The 25,650-nt window shown below is 50.7% G+C and overlaps 1 protein-coding gene across 1 annotated transcript in view; it reads right to left on the bottom strand.

Annotated features, from left to right (window-relative positions):
• Positions 1-25,650, bottom strand: part of Amotl1 (angiomotin like 1) — a 60,090-nt gene that overhangs the window by 3,224 nt on the left and 31,216 nt on the right. The window contains exons 4-10 of the mRNA XM_051198919.1: positions 20,986-21,274; positions 18,797-18,941; positions 17,632-17,721; positions 11,295-11,440; positions 8,560-8,709; positions 5,244-5,434; positions 1,299-1,424 (exon numbers count right to left, since the gene is read on the bottom strand). Coding sequence (XP_051054876.1) covers positions 1,299-1,424; positions 5,244-5,434; positions 8,560-8,709; positions 11,295-11,440; positions 17,632-17,721; positions 18,797-18,941; positions 20,986-21,274 — 1,137 coding nt within the window. The remainder of the gene's footprint in view (positions 1-1,298; positions 1,425-5,243; positions 5,435-8,559; positions 8,710-11,294; positions 11,441-17,631; positions 17,722-18,796; positions 18,942-20,985; positions 21,275-25,650) is intronic.

Raw genomic sequence — 25,650 nt, 5'->3', positions numbered from 1 at the left:
GGGGGGGGGGGAGGATGGAGGTAGGAACACCAGGGGAGCACAGAAGCTCTGGCCTGAGATAAGGTAAGCTGTAACTGCGCAAACATTTCTACAGAAGAGAGAAGGAGGAGAGGAAGAGGAAGAAGGAGGAGGAGAGGAAGAAGAGGAAGGAAGAGGAAGGAGGAGGAGAAGAGGAAGAGGAAGAGGAAGAAGGAGGAAGAGGAGGAAGAAGAGGAAGGAGGAGGAGAAGAAGAGGAAGAGGAAGAGGAAGAGGAAGAAGGAGGAGGAGAGGAAGAAGAGGGAGGAAGGAGGAGAGGAAGGAGGAGAAGAGGAAGAAGAGGGAGGAAGAGGAAGAAGGAGGAGGAGAGGAAGAAGAGGGAGGAAGAGGGAGAAGGAGGAGGAGAGGAAGAAGAGGGAGGAAGGAGGAGAGGAAGGAGGAGGAGAGGAAGAGGAAGAAGGAGGAGGAGAGGAAGAAGAGGAAGGAAGAGGAAGAGGAAGAGGAAGGAGGAGAGGAAGGAGGAGGAGAGGAAGGAGGAAGAGGAGGAAGAAGAGGAAGGAGGAGGAGAAGAGGAAGAGGAAGAGGAAGAAGGAGGAGGAGAGGAAGAAGAGGGAGGAAGAGGAAGAAGGAGGAGGAGAGGAAGGAAGAGGAAGAGGAAGAAGGAGGAGGAGAGGAAGAAGAGGAAGAGGAAGAGGAAGAGGAAGAGGAAGGAGGAGAGGAAGGAAGAGGAAGAGGAAGAAGGAGGAGGAGAGGAAGAAGAGGAAGAGGAAGAGGAGGAAGAGGAAGAGGAAGAGGAAGGAGGAGAGGAACGGCTGGGCTCTGGGAGCTAAGATGACTCTCCCCCACCGGTGGCTGGTGATGAGCAGTAAGTCTTGAGCCTGTTTCCGGCTGTCAGGAAACCCTGCTTTCACTTTAGCACATGTGGACTCAGGATTGGGGTCCACAGGGGTCCTGGTAACATCACAACCACGGCTGGAAACTGTGTGTTCCTCAGAGCACACACTGGCCGCTTAAAGCTTTAGTGGGAATAGGTGGTTCTGGCTCCACATCTCTGGACCTTGGGGTGGGATTTCTTCCTCATTCTCAGCTCACAGAGCTGTGGAGATAGATTATGGACACAAATGACCAGAACTAATAGGGACATGAAAGGGCTTCGGTTACTGCACGGCTCCGGTCCTCACTGTCTCCCTACAGAATTGTGTGGAGCGCCTCCTTCTCTCCTCGCCAGTCAGACAGAGCACAGTGTGTCGGGGGATCTGGGTGAGGTGTAACAGCAGCTGCTGTCTCCCTGGACCTGGAGGCCACACATGGCTGTGCTTACGTGTACTCCATGTCCTGACACCTCCGGTTAGCCTGTACCACCTCCTCTTCCTCTGGCCAGATGTGGGCCTCCAGCAAGCTCTCGCCATAGCTGCCATTCCTCGAGTGGTTGATGATGGTGGTGTCCCTGGGAACACGAGACACGCTTTGACTCTCAGGCCCTTTGGTGGCCTACACACACACACTCAGAATGGAGAGAGTGAGGTTTGCTCCGTAACAGATGTGTGCTTCACCTTCTAGAGGACACTGAAGGCCCTCTACCCCCACCACCCCACCTTGGGGGTCAGTCTCCATAGGGGCCAGAATGGAGCGTGCTGCAGACAGTTCAAGAAAAGGGAGTAAAGGGACAGCGTCCCAGAAGAGCCCTCTGCCAGGCTGTCCCGAAGGATGAAGACACCATCCAAGGGCTGCGCGCACAGACTGTGATTACTGTACCTCTAGCCCTCATCAAAGACGCCGCTGTCTGCAGCAGGAAGGTGTCTACAGGTCCACAATGGGCCAAAGTACAGAGAAACTGACCACAGATTGCTCATCTCCAAATGGGACATCTGTCACGCATGCCCTACACCCGGGGATCAAGGGGAGGGGGCAGGGAGATGGAGGGAGCTGGAGGACTTGGAGAGTTGCTGTGAAACACTCACTTCTGGGCGTCAGGGAAGGGGCCCCCATGGACTCTCCAGCATTATGGCTGCCTGCGGAAGTCCAGCACAAGGCCATGCTAGTCAGCGTTCCAGAGTGCATGGGCAAGAGTCAATGGCTGCTGACGGAGTCCATTTTCTTTAGGTACAAATTTCCTGCTGGGTTGTCTAAGTCCCAATGGTCATCTTATACAGTACATGTGTATACAGGCAACACTAATTAGACTCAGGAGGTGTGTGTGTGCAGAAGAAGAGGACTTGAGTTTGATAGAGGGGTATGGAGAGGGTCCTGGGAGGAGTTGGAGATGCTGAGGGATGGATAAAATTACAATGCATTATACTCAAGTCAGGCATGGTGGCGCACGCCTTTAATTTCAGCACTCGGGAGGCAGAGGCAGGAGGATGTCTGCCAGGTCCAGGCCAGCCTGTTCTGCAGAGAGAGTGCCAGGACAGCCAGGGCTATTACACAATAAATAAATAAAAGTATTGTTTTCACTCACATGAAATCATGTCATAAACAAAAAAGACAATGTCTCAGGAAAGCAATATTCAGCAATAAAAATCCCCCTTCTCAAGGCTGCTTGCTAAGCTCAGTTGATGTTATGCGTGTGTGGAAGGGTGCCTAGCGATTTGTTCTGCTTACACATGGAGGCCGTCACTTACTCTCCACGCGCATCCTAGCTCACTCTGCTAATCAGAGCTGAAGCTCTGCCTCTGTATCACCCGTGTATTTTGTTTTGCATGGGACTTTGGTAGCTACTCAATACATAGGCCCTTTACCCTTCCTGATGACAGCTGCCAACGAGCGAGCACTTATTTCACGCAGGGACAGCAGAGCATAGGACACATGGCGTCCACTCTTACGGTGTGTCCGCAGACGGTGAAGCTAGGATGGAGTGACCGCTAGGACACTGTGAGTGCTGTGATGGAAAGGGACGATGGAAAGGGACCCAAGCCCAGAGCCCTTAGCCGTGCCCAGCATGGTCCCAAGTTTCATTTGTATTTGGGAAGAAGGTCTCAGCAAAGATGCACTGTGATAAAACAAACACACACAAGGGCCTTGGTGAGAACATGGCTCAGAACAGTAAACATGGCCGCTGTGAATAGATCAGAGAGGCAAATCATGGAGAAAGCAGGCAGAACACTTTGAACCACCACACAGAATTATAAACACCCCCGAGTTCACAGAAACAGCTGCACAGGGACTAGGAGCTAGAACATTTCCCGTCAAGTTACTTTGAGAAATAGTCTTGTGGCGCCAGAGGCAAATTTAAAAATTCATGTTTATGCTGCAGAGTAAGCCAGCAGGCACAGTGGTCAAAAACCAATACCGATAGCAAGTGTCCGTAAAATCCTGAAGGAACACTACCTTGCTTTGAAATTCCTGAAGTTTTAAGACCTCGCCCACACATTAAAACAAAACAAAACCAAAAAAAAACCTCCTCTCCATAATTGTAGCCAATGCCATCAAGATAAATAAAGGCCCGTGTAAACAACTGCCGCTTTCATAAGGCCAGCTTGTCTACTTGTAAAGCTCTCCCTTCTCCCACGTCAGAAAGGCTGGTTGATGGTCCCCAAAGAAGGGAGGGGCGGGGAGGGCCATGAGATCTGCAACCAAATACCACTCTTCCTAAACAGTGTCTGCAGCTCTGCCCTGACCACACATGGCCCAGGGCCTTGGGAAGGGCTGAGGATATGGGAGGGGATGGGAGCTGCAACTGTGTACCCTCTGGGGAAGCCATCACCCGCAGCAGGTGAAGGTTTTCCAGTGCAGCTACTTTGGGGTCCCCTAAGCCCCTGCCACTAACCCCTCCCTCCTTATAAACGAGCCCAATAAACTCATAGGTTCTCCAGGGTGGCCTTGGTGGGGTGCTCTGGTCTACTCATGGAACCTTCTGAGGAGGGGTGGATGCTGGATGCTGTTTACACTTCCCCCACGGAAAGAATTTGCATCAAAAACAGTTGGTGCATAAAGACCATATCGTTTGTTTAAAAATCAGTGCTTACAAATGGGACACTGATAGAGAAGTCAGGGCTTAAGGGCTGCAAACAGCCACTTAATGCCCATTGTCTGCAGCCAATCAGCATGGGGATGGGCGCTCGGATTCCAGTCTTTCCCTAAGTAGGCTGTGTGGTCCTTTTCTTTGTGTCATCAGGAAAGCCACGGCGCAATGAACAAATGGGGTTTTTTGTTTTTTGGTCATGCTTTTGTAGGATTTATTTTGTTTTCATCTATATGTGTGTGCACACTTGCATGAGCACACACATAGACACATGGTGTATGTGTCCACAGATGCCAGCAGAGGGCGTAGGATGCCCTGGAGCTGGAGTTTGGGCAAGGGGAGTGGAACTCAGTATCTACCAGAACTTTTGTGTCTTCAAGAAATACTACAGCTTTAAAATGTGCCGTGGGCTGGGCAGATGCCTCAGGGATTGCCACGCAAGCATGCCCTGAGTTTGAACCCCCAGAACCCATGTTAGTCTTGGCTTGTAGCACATGTAATTGCAGCAGGTCCCCACCAGGAGGTGAGAGGCAGAGATGGGAGACTCCCTGAAAACTCTGGGGTCAGCTGGACCAGTGTACTCCACGGAAAACTGTGGAGAGACCGTGTGTCAATCAAGGCAGGTGAGGACCAATGTCGCTCTCTGATATCAACTCCTACATGTTCCATGGCATGTGTGTGAGCACATTTACACATACACCACACACACAGAGAGACAACACACACATACAGACAACACACACACACACACACAGACAACACACACACACACACACAGTGTTTAAGAAATGGACATGAGTCAGGAAAGAGGATATAAGCTATGAGCTTTCCTACCTTTAATCCTGTCATGGGTTTTTTTTTTTTTTTTTTTTTTTTGGTTTGGGTGGTGGTGTATAGAAAATATATTTGATACTGAAAGTGTAAAATCTAGTATCAAAGCCCCACAGCTTTCCATCCTGAAAACCAATTCTAATTATACAGAAGTTCCCGGAGCTGTATGGGCTTTGGGTCTGGTTAATTGTTCTGTGTGATGTTTTCATTTGCAAGTTTTTTTTTTTTTAAATAATAAAGTTTACAAAATTAAAAAAAAATTGGTGGATTTTGCTCCCTGCAATAGGCCTCTCTTGGCCTCCTCGGAACTCCTGAAGTTTTCATTTGCTTTTGAGATGAAGTTTAACTCTAGCCCAGGCTGTCCTGGCACCCCTCATCCTTCTGGCACAGCCTTCTGAGCTTCAGGCTTCCGTTGTCAGCTCTGTTCCCAGCCCCGTGTGCCTGCAGTCCTGAACCACGGGCCTAACCTCTCACCTCTCAGCCGTGACCGCAGCTGCAGCACTCATGGCAAAATGCCGGATGGTGCTTTCTTCCAGGTATTTCTGCTCCCACTTGGTCATGTCTGCCTCCAAGGCTAGAATCCGCTCCTCCTTCTCCCGTACGAGTTCCAAGAGGGCAGGGGCGTTGTATTCTGGGAGACTGGCTGGCTGGCCATTTCCATGTTTCTGGAGAAATAATACATCACTATGATGCTCCAAATGGGCCACAAGAGGCATCACACCAACCTGGCCTGTCACTAACCTGGAGAGATACTCGGTTCTTCAATTCTACACTGTCTGCACATCAGTATCGGCCAGGCCCATGCTCCCCCTCTCCACAGGGACCACCTGAGTTCAGTGCATCCCAGCCTCCCCTCTCCACAGGGACCACATGAGTCCAGTGCATCCCAGCCTCCGCTCTCCACAGGGATCACATGAGTTCAGTGCATCCCAGCCTCCGCTCTCCACAGGGACCACATGAGTTCAGTGCATCCCAGCCTCTGCTCTCCACAGGGACCACATGAGTCCAGTGCATCCCAGCCTCCCCTCTCCACAGGGACCACATGAGTCCAGTGCATCCCAGCCTCCGCTCTCCACAGGGACCACATGAGTCCAGTGCATCCCAGCCTCCGCTCTACACAGGGACCACCTGAGTTCAGTGCATCCCAGCCTCTGCTCTCCACAGGGACCACATGAGTCCAGTGCATCCCAGCCTCCCCCCTCCACAGGGACCACATGAGTCCAGTGCATCCCAGCCTCCCCTCTCCACAGGGACCACATGAGTTCAGTGCATCCCAGCCTCCCCTCTCCACAGGGACCACATGAGTCCAGTGCATCCCAGCCTCCCCTCTCCACAGGGACCACATGAGTCCAGTGCATCCCAGCCTCCCCTCTCCACAGGGACCACATGAGTCCAGTGCATCCCAGCCTCCCCTCTCCACAGGGACCACATGAGTCCAGTGCATCCCAGCCTCTGCTCTCCACAGGGACCACATGAGTCCAGTGCATCCCAGCCTCCGCTCTCCACAGGGACCACCTGAGTTCAGTGCATCCCAGCCTCCGCTCTCCACAGGGACCACATGAGTCCAGTGCATCCCAGCCTCCCCTCTCCACAGGGACCACCTGAGTTCAGTGCATCCCACCCTCCCCTCTCCACAGGGACCACATGAGTCCAGTGCATCCCAGCCTCCGCTCTCCACAGGGATCACATGAGTTCAGTGCATCCCAGCCTCCGCTCTCCACAGGGACCACATGAGTCCAGTGCATCCCAGCCTCTGCTCTCCACAGGGACCACATGAGTCCAGTGCATCCCAGCCTCCCCCCTCCACAGGGACCACATGAGTCCAGTGCATCCCAGCCTCCCCTCTCCACAGGGACCACATGAGTTCAGTGCATCCCAGCCTCCGCTCTCCACAGGGACCACCTGAGTCCAGTGCATCCCAGCCTCCCCTCTCCACAGGGACCACATGAGTCCAGTGCATCCCAGCCTCCGCTCTACACAGGGATCACATGAGTCCAGTGCATCCCAGCCTCTGCTCTCCACAGGGACCACATGAGTCCAGTGCATCCCAGCCTCCGCTCTCCACAGGGACCACCTGAGTTCAGTGCATCCCAGCCTCCGCTCTCCACAGGGACCACATGAGTCCAGTGCATCCCAGCCTCCCCCTCTCCACAGGGACCACCTGAGTTCAGTGCATCCCACCCTCCCCTCTCCACAGGGACCACATGAGTCCAGTGCATCCCAGCCTCCGCTCTCCACAGGGACCACATGAGTCCAGTGCATCCCAGCCTCCCCTCTCCACAGGGACCACATGAGTTCAGTGCATCCCAGCCTCTGCTCTCCACAGGGACCACATGAGTCCAGTGCATCCCAGCCTCCCCTCTCCACAGGGACCACCTGAGTCCAGTGCATCCCAGCCTCCCCTCCCCACAGGGACCACATGAGTCCAGTGCATCCCAGCCTCCCCTCCCCACAGGGACCACATGAGTCCAGTGCATCCCAGCCTCCGCTCTCCACAGGGACCACATGAGTCCAGTGCATCCCAGCCTCTGCTCTCCACAGGGACCACATGAGTCCAGTGCATCCCAGCCTCCGCTCTCCACAGGGACCACATGAGTCCAGTGCATCCCAGCCTCCGCTCTCCACAGGGACCACATGAGTCCAGTGCATCCCAGCCTCCCCTCCCCACAGGGACCACCTGAGTTCAGTGCATCCCAGCCTCCGCTCTCCACAGGGACCACATGAGTCCAGTGCATCCCAGCCTCCCCTCTCCACAGGGACCACATGAGTTCAGTGCATCCCAGCCTCCGCTCTCCACAGGGACCACCTGAGTTCAGTGCATCCCAGCCTCCGCTCTCCACAGGGACCACATGAGTCCAGTGCATCCCAGCCTCCGCTGTCCCGCTGTTTCATCTAGTGCCCACATTTCTCTATAGAACACCCACCATGGGCTGCACCCTTCCCCGTCAAATGCTAATTGAGAAAATGCCTTAAAGCTAGATCTCATGGAGGAATTTTCTAAACTGAGGCTCCTTCCAGCTTGTGTCAAGTTGACACAAAACCAGCCCATATCCCAGGCAAGCTCAGCACATCTGAGGCAGGAGCTTCTGGCTTGTCTGAAACGGCATTTCCTGCTGGAATTCTCTTTGCTGAGACATGTATGGACCCTGGGCTGGCATGTTCCTCTCTGTGTTTCCTCACAGCTGAGCTCTATGACCACACATCACCAGCTGAGCAGATGTAGGAAGAGCTGTAGTTTATGGCCAGTCTCACGACAGGGAGCCCTGAACGCCGTCCTCTAGTGAACTGGGTTGACCAGTGTGACTTCTACTCACCTTTCCCTGCAGCTCCTCCTGGGAAACCCCGACTTTCACCACTAGCCCTGTTAGGGGCTCTTCCCTGACCACCACAGGCTTCCTAACCTGAACATCTCCCAAGTGCGGGGGGCGGGGGGCTGGCTCTCCACTGGCACAGGAAAAGGCATTCTTCCCATCCGCCCAATCACCTTCCACAGGGGGGCACCCTCTCACAGATACCCCCTCCAGAGCTGAATCCACTGCCCTGGCCTTGCAACCCTTCCAAGGCCCTGTCCTTTACATGCCCACCTCCTCTGCCTCTGAGTCTTATCTTGCATGCCCATCAAATCAACGTCCCCGTGTAAGGCCACCTAAAGTACAGCCCCTCTTTCCAGCCTCAACTTAGAGACCCCAGTCTCTCTGGAGGCCGTGCAGGTGCACGGAGTCCATTGGCTGGCCCTCAAAGGGCTGCAATCTGAATCTGTCACTAGCCCCTCAGCCAGACACTCGCTCACCTGCTGTGTCCTCAGAGCATCCAGCTCCCTCTCCAGCCAAGTCCGCAGCCTGCGCTCCATCTGCTCTCGCTTCTCACACGCAGACTGCAGCTGGCTCAGAGCCTGCTGCAGCTTCTCGACCTTCTCCACATAGGCTTGCTTCTCTCGCAACTGCGGGGAGATGGTGCAATAGTGCAGAGTGCACAGCAGTGATGCTGCAGCTGTGCTGAAGACAGCTGCAGACCCAGCGGAACTGCAGGCGCCTGCGCAGCTCCACCCTTCAGGAGCCTGTGGCAGCTACAGCAGGGTGGCCGGGCGCTGCGGCCGAGCGCTGTGGGCCTCTGAGCAGGGCTACACTCCCTGTCCCACTACTGGCTTTTGCTTTTGCTTTTGCTTTTTAAAGTTTATCCGTTAAGTGTACAGTGTTCTGGCTGCATATGCACCTGCATGACAGAGGAGGGCACCAGATCTCATTACAGGTGGTTGTGAGCCACCGTGTGGTTGCTGGGAATTGAACTCAGGACCTCTGGAAGAGCAGTTAGTGCTCTTAACCTCTGAGCCATCTATCTCTCCAGCCCATTATTACTGGTATTTAATCATAGCACCAGCAGCCACTGGATATGAGATCCATAAAAAGGTTTCAGTGTGTAGAAATGCTTAGGCTCTAAAGTCAAGTGAAAAATCATAAACCAGAAGTTGTTTATATTATCACAGTTGTATCTGTCTACCTTTATATAGATCTGTGAAAAAAAGCCTGGGAAAGAGCCTTGAAATAGTTGTCATGTTTATCTGTATGGCAGAAAGGCCATTTCTGCAATAACAATAAGAAATTTATTACTTTCTAATTTTTCTCTAATAAATAAAAATATTTCCAAACTACATAAATACATTAATAAAACAACACACTATGTAATAAGTATGCCACCGTTATTTCTACGATAGAGGAATTATGTATATACTTGTGATGTGTATGCATGCATACACACAAATGTGCCTGCCCATCTGCACACCTGCTAGTGAACAGATAAATGTCTCACTTGGGCAGGTGCTGGAGTAACTTTGTCCTCCACAGCTGAATAGTTTCCTACATGGACTGGAAGGGCACAGTGAGCACCTGAGCCAATGACTTAGGAAGGGAAAGGAATGTGAAATGATTACATACACATACCTCAGGTATGGATTTAGTGTCATGACCCACAGTGCCAAACCCTAATCCTCAGTACTTGGCACTCTGTCTGCTCTCGGAGTCTGGCTCGCATTCATAAATCCAGGTGTTTTCTATCTTGTGAGCAATCAGCTTGGGCCAAGAAATCATGCCAAAACATTTCCTGGATCCGGTGCTCTGACAGAAGACAGTGGTGCTGCTTTCCTATGACCCAGCTCTGCACCCAAGCACAATCACACAGGCAGGCTGCAACCGGCCAGGTCTGGCAGCCTGTTGCTGAGGGAGACCTCTGGCTGTGCCGTGCAGCTCTGCCGTGAGCCACGCTTGCTTCCGCTCACCCCTATCAGAGCCACTGGAGCAATACAGAGCCCTTCCGATTATGCCAGGAGGGCACAGCCTCAAGTGACTTCAGGGTAATTTTCCTATGGGGCTTTTGGTTGTTCACCTTAGCAGGCTTCGGAGAGTCTGCTTAGGCAGGTTCTTGGGTTTAGTGGCCTCGCTGGAGCAAGAGCTTACCACCATACATACTGATTGAATATGCATGAGATTTGTTGGTCTAGGTGTCTGTTGGACAGAGTGAGCAGTGAGTCTCCAATGCCTGGGACAGGTCAGTACCCAGCAAGAACTCAATGTGCAATGTTATGTGAAAGAGTATCCCTGAGCATGTGCAAGGTCCTCGAGCGTGCGGATCTGACCCTGTGTCTGTTTTAACCTGAGGAGAGTGGGAATGAAAAGCAAGACCTGAGCCGCTGTGGAGGCTTCACTCAGCCAAAAACAGACATACAAAAGTGAGACCAAGACAAGACCATGACGGTGCTTAGGACTTATTGAGAGGAGCCACGGCAGTGATCAGTCACATCTTCAATGCCCATAGATGCCTTCACTAAGTGAAAGGCTGACAAGATGGCTGAGTAGGTGCTTGCTGTGCAAGTCTGCCAGGTCGTCCTAGGTTGGCTTCCTGTGCCAAGTGCCAGGTTAAGTATTGGTATGCTCTCTGGCTGTCCTCCGGAGTTCCTGGCACTACTGGCCAAGATGATGTCTGCTTAGGATGCCCCATCACGGGATGCCAGCCACCTCTGTAGGGGCCACAAGGTAAGGGTGAAGCCCTGTGGGTAATACCTCTCCTCCTATCTCAGCTTACAGCCCCCGCCTGAACCCTACACATGACTGTTCTGCCTCCTCTCTTGGGGTAAATGGGGCAATCAATGGAATGACAAAGCTAAGCTAAACAGTTGACTTCATCACAACTGATAAACCAGCATTTCCTAGGTTCAGGGGGTGGGGTCCGGCATGACCAACCTAGAAGGTTGGTCAGCTGACAACCAGCCCAACCCCACAAACCAATCCTTTGCCTCAGAATTGGGAGCGTAAGACACAAGCACAACACCCCCTTTGGCAGAGGCCAGGCTCTTCTTTGCGGGCATCGGCGGCTTCTGCTCCCGCCAATCATTGCAGCCCTGGGCATCTGCCTTCCGACAGGCTGGGGGCTCTCGAACCATGTGCCGTCTACTGTCTCGCGGATGCTGCCTGGGGGGGGGTTCCTCACAGCTCTCCTCTCTCTCACCTCTGTCCCTCCCCATGCTGGTCTTACCTCTTCCTCCAGCTTGATCACTCTGGCCTGGGCATTGCTCAAAGCCTGGTCCAGGATCTCAATGTGCCTCCGATGGTCCTCGCTTGCATTCCGCACTGCTGCCAACTCCATTTCCAACTTTTCCTTCTCCTTCAAGAATTCTTTGTCTGGAAGGGAGAAAAATGAACAATAAAAAACCAGGAAAAGCTCCATCAGAAAGTACTCGGCCTCAGGATCATCGCCAGGCTGCATCTGGCATGGATTGAGAATAAGAAAACATGCAAATGGCAGTGAGCTGCTGTTGCTGCGACTTGGCAGCAAGGGAGGGTGAATGAAGTGAGCCCTTCCTCAAACCCACCCTAGCTCTACTTGGGACGGGTTTCCCAAGCGCTCAATCGCATGTCGGTGGGACGGCACGTTCTAAGCCGGCACAAGGTCCTAGGCTTGGTACCAGCATAGCATGAAGGAAGAGGAAAGTATACACAAGAGCCCACAGCCCCAATGCTGCTGGACTCACTTCTCCTATGAAGGGCCCCAAGTCTCCCCATAGTCCTGTCAAAAGGATTCTGACACCAAGCCTGATGACCTGAGTCGATTCCTAAGACCAACACGAACGAGAGAACCAACTCCTACAAGTTGCCCTCTGATCTCTACAAGTGCATGATGCCACACAATAAAAATACTGCAAAATAAAAAAAAAAAAATCAAGTAAGCAAAAAGGGAGCTTTGTGCGAACCTATAATTCCTGAGAAACTGAGGCAGGAAGAGCGTCATGAATTCATGGACTTTAGACTTGAGCGGGACTATCCTTAAGTAGCCTTCACACAGGCTTTGAGCTTCTGGCCTGCTGACAGGAAGTGGTGTGTTCGATCACATGGTTTCAAAGGGAGATCCAAGGTGATACTTACAATAGTATCTGCCCATGCTTGCATTACATCACACCGTCCAGGCTTACTGTTTGAGGTGGGAGTCATTACTATTCTTATTTTTCAGTTGAAGGAAATAACACCAAGAAACCATAAATAACCACAAAAATGACCCTGTTAGTGGGGAATGACAGAATGACAGAATTTGCACTCATGTCCTGCTAATGTAACCATGGATTTGCCCATGTAACTGCACAAAGATGACTACACAATCACCTTATTACAACCCAACCCATCAGTGCAAAGACAACTCTCATACTGTATTTCTCCAAACAGATCAAACCACAGTCACACCTGTCCATTGGCAAATATTTATTAGGCAGCCTGGAGGCAGCATTGGTGGAAAGCATCTTGGGATGGATATCAAGAAAGGCCAGCTTTGCAGTAAGGCTTTGACTGAACTCCAATGCATGCTGAGAATCCCTTGAAGAGGCAAGGGCATGCACAGGCCGTGCCTTCAGTGGTCTGATTTCTCAGTGGGGGAAGGGCTCCTTTCACCAATGACTCTGGTCCCATTGACCAGAAGAATATCTGCTCCCAAGTGATTTCTGTGAAAACCAGTTGTGCCATGGGCTCTGAAGCGGGGACAGCTTGGTTTGACAGGAGGTAAAGTAGGGCTTGAACATATGACGTCAGCTCGTGACACTCAATGCCACCCGGGAAACTAACAAGATATATTTTGTAGGACCATATGAGGGCTAAAACTACCACCAGAGATGCTTGTTTGGGGGATGCAATGCTTAGTAAACGTTTGACTACTTCTAACAAAGCAATACATATTTGTGGAGGCTTACCACATCCCAGGCACCAAGCTAGGAGCTTTGCACAACACAGGCTCCTTATCTTCCCCTCGGCAAACTGGGAAGTGGAAACCAGAGCTCACTTGCTTACTTATTTTATTTCTTATTACCTATTTCTTACTGTTTTTGTTTTGTTTTGTTTTTTGTTTTTTGACACAGAGTTTCACTGTGCATCCCTGGCTGTCCTGGAACCCACTTTAGAGACCAGGCTGGCCCAAACCCAATGATCTGCTTGCCTCCAAAGCGCTGGGACTGAAGGCACAGCCACACGTGAATTAGGGTCATGCTTTTAAAAGTCCCCTTTGAGGGGAGATGGTACACCAGAGCCTGGCATGAAGATTAGAAGGTGAAGCTTTGGAGAATGTCAATTTGGGGGGAAAAGTACCCCATGCTGGGGCTGATTAGGGAGAAAGCATGGTGTGCTCTCTCTCCTTATAATTTCTGGAACCTCCCAGGCATCTGTGTAGCTCCCTTTGGACAGGTACTTTATTGTCCTTTCCCTTGTAAGCAAGAAGAAAGCCAGTGGCAAATGCGCATTTGTTTTTCACGGCAAACACAGGTTCTCCCAACTTAAAATCTTTCGCCTCTCCAGAGTTCTCTGGTTCCACTGAGATATAGCTGCGACTCCCACTGTAATTCATGAACTAAAAACAGTTCCAAAAGCCAACTGGAAGGGACAGGGTATGAAATTTCTCTTCATATATTGTATCCAATTTCTGTTACTGGGCAGTGGCGGTGGCGGGGGGTGAGGGGGCATTTGCTTTCACAAATGTTTTGAGAAAACTTTTTAAAAGAATCTAAACTCTGTTCTTGTCTGTATTTTCCACTAGGAACATCTGAAGAGGATGTGTTGTCATCAGTGAATGTGAACGGAAAAACCAATGCAGTAAGAGCATGGCATGTGAATCCCACCAGAAGTCACCTGGGATGACCTGAGTCTCCCACTGTCTGTTCACTGCAGGGGGTAAATCACATCCTTTACATCAAGACTTCCAGGACAAGGGCTCTGTGTTCACCCCCAGGATGCACTGGGGTAAAAGGTGAAACTGTCAGAGACCCTTCAGAGCTGACCTCCCTCCCTCTCTCCCTCTCCCCCTCCCTCTCTCTCTCCCTCCCTCCCTCCTTCCTTCCTGTTTCCTTCTCTTTCTTTCTTTCTCTCTCTCTCTCTCTCTCTCTCTCTCTCTCTCTCTCTCTCTCTCTCTCTTCTCATGTGTGTATGACTGTATCTCATGTCCCTCAGGCTACACTTGAATATGAAACGTAGCTGAGGGTCACCCTAAACTTTGGATCCTCCTGTTTGCGCCTCATGAATGCTGGGATTTCCCGTGTGTGCTGCTAGGAATGGAACCCGGCCTCTGTACATAGAAGGCCAGCACCTGCCTTACTGACAGCGGTGCTGTTATCTACATCTACGCTGCCTACCTAGCTGGCTTCCAAAACATGACACATGACCAGTGGAATCACACTCACCTTTTAAGAATACCCCGTTGGAGAGCGTTTTGAACTTAGATTTATGTCTAATATGGCATAAAACTAAAAGCAAGATGAACCATGACATAAAACCGAGAAGGCGTTAAGTACAGTTACTTAAAAAATCTGTAAGATAAAGGATGCCGTAATCAGTCACCACCTACGTAAGGAGAAGCTTTTCTGACGAGGGTTGAGTGACGCACTGACCTATGGGTACAATAAGATGACGTCACGAGCCATTTTATTGCACTGTTCTTTTAGCAGGCTGTCCGCTAGGGTCAGTTACCTGTCTAAGCACATGTTCTTGGCCTCATTAACAGTGTCAGGGATGGATTAATCTTGTGGGGTGGGCCTTAAATCTAAATTTTAAGAGTGGTTGGTTGCTTCCACAACATGTAATGCCGCTATTGCATTTGTGGGCTAATTTTGCCAGGCAGGTTGTCACTGTAGCTTGCAGGTTCGCAGCTAGATGAGATAGATCACTTTCACTCCAGTAACATGCTGTATTGGTTACTTTGCTATTGCTGTGATAAAACACTACAACCAAGGCAACTTCTAGGAGAGTTTATTATAGAGAGTCAAGAGTCCATCATAGCAGCGATTGTGGCTGCAGGAGGGAGGCATGGGGGCAGGATCAGCTGAGAGCCAGCATCGCAAACTACAAGCAGGAAGCCGAGAAAGCCAATTCTCTCAAAGCCTGACTCTGCTAACATACTTCCTCCAATGGGCCCTCACCTCCTGAGTCTCTCAAACAGCGCCATTAGCTGGGGACCAAGTCCTCAAATTCCTGAGATTGGGGGACACCTAAGTCAAGGCACCATACATGCACAGTGCTCTCAAGTGCAGACCCTGGGGACATCCGCACTATAACTGGGAGGGGGGTAATTTTCTCAGCATTCCAAAGTCCTCAGGGTTCACTAAGGAAAAAGTCCCACGTGAATGTGGAATAGCATCCTGGGTCCACTCCTTAGCCACACCAGAAGAACAAACATGTTTAACCCTGGTAACGCTGAAGGAAGTGGACGGTGCACTGTGAAGAAGATTCCACACAGGTAGAGTGGTTAAGGGCGCCATTACCAAGCCTGTCGGAGATGCCCTGACTACACTCAGTCACCTAACACATCAACTTGGAGTACCTCTAAGCAGTTGGAAAACGCCTGTGTTGTCTATTCTGTGCCTTTGAAGGCCAGCACAGCATGTTTGTGCAGAACGAGTCATCCCCTACAAATCTAGAAGGGTCTCCATGCCTGACTGCTGATGTTTCAGCTTTGGGCCAGACATGAAAGTCTTCAGAATGTGAGCTCACACCAGAATGTGAGCAAAAGCCTTGGCGCTCATGGCATGGCATGAACTGTGTGATGGACCCTAGCGGCACAACCGGCCGTCTCCCTCTGTCATGGCACACAGACATCCAAAAGGAAGATGTCGACACTGTCCATGCAAATATCAGAGGTCCTGACTTCTGTCTTAGTTAGGCGTTCTATTGCTGAGACGAAACACCATGATGAAGGAGGTCTGGATAGGACCTTAAACAGGACAAGTCTACAGACCTTATGGAGGCACTTCCTCAGTTGTGACCACTGCCTCTCCTATGATGCTGGCGTCAAGCTGACATAAAACCAGTCAGTACCACTTTCCTACGCAAGCTCAGATGAGACAGCAAACACAGTCATCAGTATGAACAGACACATTCTTTTTGTAGAGCAAGAGCCAAAAGGTCAAAGAGTCACAGCAGTCTCTGACTCTGAAGCACATGGCAACCATCTCTTGCCAGACTGCAAAGCAATGTGGCTAGCATCAGTGACCTTTGCCAAAGCATGCAATTTAAATAAAGATGGGGCTTGAAACTGGATCCAATCATGAGTCATTTTTGGGAGCTGGAAAGGAAATTAAGCCAAACTACCAAAAATTACAAAATTATTTCTCAGTCTTAAGAATTGAGGGCTTTGACAAATCCATATATCAGGATACTATTATGAGAAGACGATGGCTACTTCTTGGATATGCTCATTTTTGTTGTTTTGGATTGTCTTTAAGCTTTGAGCATTTACTCATGATGTTGCTAAGAATTATGACATATACCAGAATACAATTTTCTAAACATCTTCTAAAAATATGACAGTAGGAATTCTACATTTCTGGCTCATGCAATGATTTTGCAAAAATTCAAATCTTGGCTGGTGGTTTTTTTCAAACCCATTTGATGCTATCATTTGCCTCTGGCAAAATTAATAAAATATGTTCCCAATAAATCTGGAGAATTACAAGGACACTGTCCCTACTCCTAAATGAAGTGAACAGAGAGGCTTCCAGGACACCAAGCATGAGTAAGTGTAGTTGTTGGTTCACATGGGGTGTGTTGGTTCACATGGGTGTGTGAGCAAAAGCAGCAGCCTGGCTAGACCCTGACCTGCCCAGAACACCACCTGAGAGGTGGTACCACCAAGAAGCATGTCCTAACCTGAAAAGGGTTATGATTTATTTGAAATGGTGAGTCCAGGAAGTACCATGCTTCCTGGGAGTGTGTGTGCATGCGTGCGTGTGTGTGTGTGTGTGTGTGTGTGTGTGTGTGTATGTGTGCGTGCATGTGTGTATATGTATGTGTGTGTGCATGCGTGTGTGTGTGTGTGTGTGTGTGTGTGTGTGTGTGGTGATAGACGAGCAAGGAGCTGGAGATCGGCTCCAATAGGTTAAGAAACGCTTTGGGCACTTACAGAGAGAAAACAACTCAGCAAGGAAGCCCCCTGTGAATGTGTACCGGGGTGCCAGCTGAGTGGCAGAGTTCTCTTCTCTGCTCCCTGATCTACCCTATTATAAACACGCAGCCTCACACACCCACTGCCATGCCTTCCCCACAGAATGAGCTGTGTTCTCAAACCTTGAGCTAAAATGAACCTTTCCTCCAATATGGTGCTTTTAGTCGAAGAGGTTGTCACAGCCACAAGAAGACTAGCCGACACAGAGACAGCCAGCTTGAGCACCACTGAGGTCTGTCAGCCTTGGCTTTGCCCCTGACTGAGGAGACTCTCATCTGAGGACTGCAGATCACAGGCTAAATTACCTCACAGAAAGGACACAACGCAAAACCCAAGAGAAGCCAGTATGACCCTCCCCTCGGTCTCCTGTGTATTAAAGATGAAGTCTTTAGACACACAGACTCACTCTGGGACATGTAATGGCCCTCCGCAGCTTTGTCTTCATGGCCATCATAGTCCCTGCTGGTTAGCTGCCTGTTGGCTGTCTCCAGTCGATCTACAAACACAGGAGAAATGAGCCTGAGTCATCACACATCAGAGGAATATGGGGAGAGACACCATCAGCCAGGGGCCCAGATGGAGCAGTCTGGGGGTATGCTCCAAGTTATAAGAAAGCCCTTGTGGGGCTAGGAATGGGCTCAGTCAGCAAGGTTCACTCTGCATAGCATGACTTGAGTTTGATGCTAGCACTCATGTAAGAGCTGCATCTGGTGGTATGCCTCTGCCATCCAGCTCTGGGGAGTAGAGACAGGAGGCCTTGGTGGTCAGCCAGCCTAGTTATATCAGCTAGCTCTCTGTACAAAGGTAGGGTGGGGCTCAGCAGGTAAACAGGCTAACCATGGAGGCCAGACTAGCTGAGCTCAATTCCCAGACCCACAAAAAAGCCAGATGCAGCGGTTTGCTTCTGCAACCGCAGTCCTCTTGTGGAGAGACAGGAGAGTCACCTATAAGTTCATCATCCAGCTACCCTGGAGCATGGAGTAGAGCAGAAACAGTGGGAGGCCCCATGCTTCAACAAGGCAGAGCAAAACAACCCTCAACAGTTTTCTCAAATACACACACACACACACACACACACAGACACATGACATAGACATACACAAAGACAGACACACACACATAACATACAGACATATACACAAAGACACACACACACACATGACATATAGACATATACAAAGACATACACACACACACACCCCATACAGACACATGACATACAGACATATACACAAAGACACACACACACACACGACATACAGACATATACACAAAGACACACAGACACACACACATGACATATAGACATATACAAAGACATACACACACACACCCCATACAGACACATGACATACAGACATATACACAAAGACACACACACACACAAACACACATGACATATAGACATATACACAAAGACACACACAGACACCATACAGACACACACACACACACACACACACACACACACGCACACGCACGCACGCACGCTCACATGCCTGTAACGGAATTTAAAATAAGGTGGAGAAATGCCATGGAAGACACCTGACACTGGCAGCACACAGTCGCACCTCGCAGATCCCTGTTGAAGTCATGAAGTCTCCGGATCTCGCCCTCCAGCCTGTTTCGCATTGCTCTGTCTAGCGACTCACGCTTGGTGGTGGACTTGACCAGGCTCTCATAGGCTTCTGAAACCCTCTGCAACTCTTTCTCAAACTGTAAGAAAGACCTAGCGTTAAAGTGGCATTTGTGACAGGGCCTCTGTGACACAGGCTGTACGGCTCCCTGGGTATGAGGCAGCGTCTTCACGGACGCCTTTCTGTGCCCCGTTTCCGCATATGCTCCATTTCACTCCTCCTGACCTGTAAGAGCGACAGTCTCTCAAATCTGGCCACGTGCTCTAACACCACCCAGTAAAGTCTCGGTACTAACAGGAGGCGGGGTGAATAGCCAAACATCCCTTTTAAAATATTTATGATGATGGTGATATGTGTGTGTATGTGTGTGTGCATCCAAGGAGTCCAGTGATGATGATGATGATGATAGTGTGTGTGTGTGTGTGTGCATGTGCATCCAAGGAGTCCAGTGATGATGATGATGATGATGATGGTGATGATGGTGATGGTGATGATAGTGTGTGTGTGTGTGTGTGTGTGTGCATCCAAGGAGTCCGATGATGATGATGGTGATGGTGATGGTGATGATAGTGTGTGTGTGTGTGTGTGTGTGCATCCAAGGAGTCCAATGATGATGATGATGGTGATGATGGTGATGGTGATGATGGTGTGTGTGTGTGTGCATCCAAGGAGTCCAGTGATGATGATGATGGTGATGATGGTGATGATGGTGATGATGATGGTGATGATGATGGTGATGGTGATGACGGTGATGGTGTGTGTTTGTACCCAAGGAGTCCAGAAGAGGGCGTTGGATCCTCTAGAGCTGAGGTCCCAGGAAGATGTCAACCATGCAATGTGGGTACTGGGAACTCAGGCCCTCTGCATGAGCAGAAAGCACTCTGAACCACCAAGCCATCTCTCCAGCCTCTGTATAATCATTTATAATGATTAATGAAGTTCCACTTTCACGAAAGAAAGATTTAGGGTGGGGAAAAACTCAGACTTGTAGGCTCTGGTCCCATTGACCCTCTCAGAGATGGTGCTCCTGTGTCTGAGCCAGGCCGGGCTTCACACTGAGTGCTGTCGGAACCAGCTCACAGGGAACGAATGCACTTGAACCTAAGTGTAAACAGATGTGAGTGGAAGCCTCTGCATATGGAGGGATTGTGATGGGATTGCCACTGTAGGTGCGAGTGTGTTTGTTCATATTTTACCAGGTCAAGAATAGTAACAACGGAGCCGTTAACCTACTGTGAAGGCAGATCCAACAAGTAACTGTCACTGTCACAACGGCAGCCTCGCACAGGGTTGTGTTCCGTGGGGCAGACTGGATGTGATGACAGCCGAGACATGGGCCCAGCCCAGGTGCCCATCCCACAGACAAATGCACAAAGAAAACGTGATTTAATGCGCAGCACCGCTTCATTCGGCTATAAAGAAGCATGGATATGGTTTTGCTCACTGCTGATTCCAGTTCCCTTTTGGGTTTTAAATATATGTGTGTAGAGAATGACATCTGAAGGGACTGGGATGAGGAAGGGACTCCTGGCAGGGGGACACGGACGTGCAATGGGGTAAAAGGACGTCACGCATAGTGTGTGGAAACGGTAGGGTGGCATCCGCTACTTTGTAAGCCAGCCGACAGGTTCTTTAGATGAATGGAATTCAAAAGAAAAGCAGTAGGAGACCAGCACTCCTGGAAACTAGGGTGACCGCTGAAGGCAGACCCCTAGGCCATGGTGGAGAAGAGTCTGTGCCATCAGACTTGTCACCACCAGGCCAGAGCCATGTTTCCAGTCCCTCCCTGGAACAGACGTGTTATCTAAAGAGGGCGGAGCTAAGCGAGCCAGGTTCCTTGGGACCGTGGGATTCTTTCTCCCTTATCCAGGAGCTGGCCCTCTGTTCCCTCCTCAACAAGGACTTCCTGCTTCCTCCACAGCTGTCATGAACTGTGCTCACAGTTCGGCCGCCAAGGATACTCCTTCCTTTGAACTGCTTCAAAGCAGGAAGACAGGTCCTCGGACTCCCGAGACCTCTATGGGCACTCTTGTGCTCAGGATGCAACCCACACATCCCATGGTGCCCGGCCAATGGCAGCCCTCCTTCCCATGGCCTGCCAATTACCTCAGCATGCCCCGTACCTTGTGAAGCTTGTCGGTGTTGTCATAGCAGCCCTGAAGCTCCTGGTGCAGCACACGGTTCTCTTCTGTGAGGATCTCCACCATTTGCTGGGCTCTCTCCACAATCGCAAAGGCGTCTGGTCCGAGCTGCTGGCTGGGGGAGGCCGGCGGAAGCTGTGGAGCCGCCAGGCTCATGGGAAGCGGGAGAGGCAGGGAGACGGAGTGCAGAGGCCCACCGGCGGAGGAAGTCTGAGAGGACATGGGGTTATGCTGCTGCACCGTGGATGGAAAAGGAAGCTGGCAAGGCCGGCTGTGAGGAAAGAGAGGGCCAGCCATCAGACTCCAGAGCAAGGACAGGAGAGGAAGGAAGGTCATTAGCACAGGCGTGACAGTGGCTGCCCCGGGCAGGGGGCACCCACGCACTTCACTTCCCCACGCTCGGCTAAGCAGTAGGTTCGGGCTCAAAGGCATCCATCACATTCTTGTACGCAGCATCGGTTACTGGGAAGACAGTGAGCAGGCCAGCACAGGTCTCTGCTTTGTAGGAGAGATGGGCAAGCTGAGCTAGAATTAAACAAAGCTGAGGCTTAGGCTCCAAAGAATGGAGTTCTGGAGACGCGATTTCTTTGTGTGAGGTCGGGGACAGAGTCTGACAGGCAGAAGTCTGGGCTGAAGTCTGAGAGGCAGCGGGAGGGAGCAGCGGTTTGGATGGGGGGTGAACCCGGGGAAAGACAAACTTCCCACAGAACTGCCCAGTGCCCAGGACCCACGGCGGGAAGCGGCAGCAGCCAGCACCACCACCCCGTGGAAGAGAGCAAGCCCACACTGTGGCAAGCAGCCGCGCAAGACGGGATGGAAGGGCCTGTGGGGGCCACCGCCACGTGTAAGAGGCCAGCGGGGGCTGCCTTGGGGGGAGGTGGTGCTTTCCTGCATAGAGAGGGTAGAGCCCAGGAGAGGAGGTCTGGGCATGGCCCAGGGGAGAACAGCTTTGTGTACATGAAGGTTGGGGAGATAAAAAGGCAGGAAGATAAAATATAACTTCTATATTTGGGGCTTCGCAAGGGGTGCGTAGGGGTTCTAATTAAACCAATGGGAAGGGACAGGCGAAGATCTGTGTTCAGCTTTGTCTGTTGAGCTCTACACATCCAGACTTCAAATCTAGCCTGTTGATAAAAAAAAAACACCCAACAGTGTCCTTTAATGGCTGAATTCCCGTTGCTGGGTTTCAACTTGAAATCACAAATCTCGGACCCCATCTCCATCCTCCCGAAATTCTGCCTTCATTATTCTGTTACCTGCTTCACGAGAATCACCATGCTTTCGCTCAAGCTAGGCCAACGGTCCCTCACAGCAACCTCACGGGTTCAGGACAAATGTCACAAAAGTCTGTCTGGTTCTCCCACCCTGCGTCTTTACAGAGACAGGCACTTAACCTCCATGTTAGTGTCTACTTCCAGGTCTTGGCACTGGAGGAGAGGGGACAAGACTCGACTTGCCTGTAAGGCAGAGGCAGGAAGATGACCACAAGTTCGAGGACAGCCTGGGCTAAATGTGGCGTGTTACAGGATAGCCTGCGCTGCAGAGTAAGACCCTATCCCACAAAACATAAATAAATAAGTCTGAAAGAGTCCAAAACTGTTGGGAACCAGCGGTCTACTGACCCCGCCCCGGACAATGGGCGGGACGCTCATGGCCATGTCATCGCTATGCCTACATCCATCCTCTGTGCGTAGCCTACATCCATCCTCTGTGCATAGCCTACATCCAGCCTCTGTGCATAGCCTACATCCAGCCTCTGTGCATAGCGTACATCCAGCCTCTGTGCGTAGCCTACATCCATCCTCTGTGCATAGCCTACAGCCAGCCACTGTGCATAGCCTACATCCAGCCTCTGTGCATAGCCTACATCCATCCTCTGTGCGTAGCCTACATCCATCCTCTGTGCATAGCCTACATCCATCCTCTGTGCATAGCCTACATCCATCCTCTGTGCATAGCCTACATCCAGCCTCTGTGCATAGCCTACATCCAGCCTCTGTGCGTAGCCTACAGCCAGCCTCTGTGCACAGCCTACAGCCAGCCTCTGTGTGTAGCCTACATCCAGCCACATCCACAGAAGGACCACCCTGTCTGCCAGGGAGACGCTTCCCGCCTCACTAAGCTCTCACAAGAATAAGAGAAGGCTCCACTGGCCTGTTCCTGTAAGACACAGGTTCAGGAGGTCAGATGGCTCTGTCAGAGATGGCCTGGGCCATTCTTTTACAGGATGTGTGCCTAATTCTCCCTCTGAGCTTCCACCATTGTCTTAGTTACCCCACCCCCACGCTACTGCCTGCCTTCTGCTATCTCTACTCTTAAATCTGTACTTTAGTAGCGCGTAACATTCCACGCACGCGCCTTTCCTTCTACCTAATTATTAGTGTACAACGTTTCCAAGGATAGAAGCTCATGACGCATAGTGATTCGACACAAACTCACTTCTGTTAATTGACTTAACCACCAACTCTGAGCACGCGTTGGCTCCCGTTTGCTTGATGGCTTTGCAAAGACACGGACCTTCAACACTGAGATGAAGGGGGCGGCCCCTGTCACTCACAGTCCCTTAGACAAGGAGTCATGACGACCCCCACACAGTTACAGGGGCCCTGTCCTTCTCTAACAGGTGTTTACTCCCCCTGGAGAAGCGGGCTGTAGTGACAGGCCCTCTCCACACAGAACAGTCTTCAAAGCATATTAAATAGGGATTCACATTCCACCAGCGAACAGCTGTCCTGACGGCACTCACTGAACCTGCGCCTCCAACCTGGGCATTCGAAGTTCCCACACCTGGTGCGTACACTCTATTTCATAAGTATGCAAATTAAGGCTCCCGGGATTCACCAAACCACAGAGCTGAACTTAGGTCCACAGTTAAAAACACTTGCCAAAGCACACACTCCCACCACACCGGGCCCCTCTGTCAGTATCTCAGAATGGAGGCCAAGAAGAGATGAGCATCAGGGCTCTGCCAGGACAAATCGGGACATGTCGCCCAGCCGCAGCCCTCACTCCAAAACAGAAACAGAGGCAGCTGAGCACTTACAGGTGGTCTGGGTGACAGGCCTCAGAAGTAAAGACTGAAAATTAGAAGGTTTTCCTTCCTGAAAGACCATATTTTAGATGCCTGGGTTAACTGAGTGTGGGCACTCTGCGGATTGGCCTTTGTTACATCTAAGTGCTGGGTACATACTCCTTTGCACAGACCTGTGCACGAAGATTTGGGCACACGTGTATCTGTAGGCCAGAGGTCAATGCCCAGTGATTCTCGTGAATCAGCCTCTGGCTTCGTTTTTTAAAATACATATCGATCACAGTCACCTCTCCCTCCCATACCCTCTCCCCATCCACTCCTCAGGGAGGGTGAGGCCTAACATGAGGGATCATCAAAATCTGTCAAATCATTTAGGGTAGGGGCTAGGCCTTCCCCATGTTTCTAGGTTAAGGGAGTATCCCTCCATGGGGAATGTGCTCCCAAAGTCCTTTCCTGCACCAGGGATACATCCTGGTTCCACTGTCTGAGGTCCCTTAGATTGCCCAGGCCTTCTAACTAACACCCATGTTCAGGGGGTCTGGGTCGGTCCTATGCTGGTTTCCCAGCTATCAGACTGGGGTCCATGAGCTCCCCCTTGCTCAGGTCAGCTGTCTCTGTGGGTTTCTCCAGCCTGGACTTCCCCTTTGCTCATCACTCCTCCCTCTCTGCAACTGGATTCCAGCTAGTGTCTAGCTGTGTGTGTCTGCTTCTGCTTCCATCAGCTACTGGATGAAGGCTATAGGATGGCATGTAAGGTAGTCATCAATCTCATTATCAGGCTAGGATGGCATATAAAGTAGTTATCAATCTCATTGTTAGGGAAGGGCATTTAAGGTAGCCTCTCCACTATTGCTTAGATTCCTAGTTGGGGTGATCCTTGTAGGTCTCTGGACATTTTCCTAGTGCCAGATTTCTCTATAAACTTATAATGGCTCCCTCTATTATGGAATCTCTTTCCTTGCTCTCCTCTATTCTTCCCCTGACTCAATCTTCCTGCTCCCTCATGCCCTCTTCTCCTTCCCTTCTCTTCCTCCTAACTCCCTCTCCCCTCCTCCCATGTTCTCAATATGCTCAGGAGATCTTGTCCCTTTCCCCTTCTGTGGGGGACCATGTATGTCTCTCTTAGGGGCCTCCTTGTTTCCTAGCTTCTCTGGCAGTGTGAATTATAGGCTGGTGATCCTTTGCTCTATGTCTAAAATCCATATATGAGTGAGGATCCATGTTCATCTTTTTGTGACTGGGTTACCTCATTCAGGATGAGTTCCATCCATTTGTCTGCAAATTTCATCATTGTAGTACTCCATTGGGTATTACACATTTTCTTCAGCCATTCTTCAGTTGAGGGGCATCTAGGTTGCTTCCAGGTTCTGGCTATTACAAATAATGCTGCTATGAACAAAGTTGAACAGATGTCTTTGTGCATCTTTTGCATATATGCCTAAAAGTGGAATTGCTGGATCTTGTGGTAGACTGATTCCCATTTTCCTCAGGAACCGCCATACTGATCTCCAAAATGTCTGTACAAGTTTGTACTCCCACCAGCAGTGGAGGAGTGTTCCCCTTTCTCCACATCCTCTCCAGCATGAGTTGTCATTGGTGTTTCTAATTTTAGCCAT

The sequence above is a fragment of the Phodopus roborovskii genome, unplaced genomic scaffold (assembly GCF_943737965.1).
Source record: "Phodopus roborovskii unplaced genomic scaffold, PHOROB, whole genome shotgun sequence".
Taxonomy (NCBI): domain Eukaryota; kingdom Metazoa; phylum Chordata; class Mammalia; order Rodentia; family Cricetidae; genus Phodopus; species Phodopus roborovskii.
Note: the sequence above shows the minus strand (reverse complement) of the source record. Positions and strands in the feature narration are given on the sequence as shown.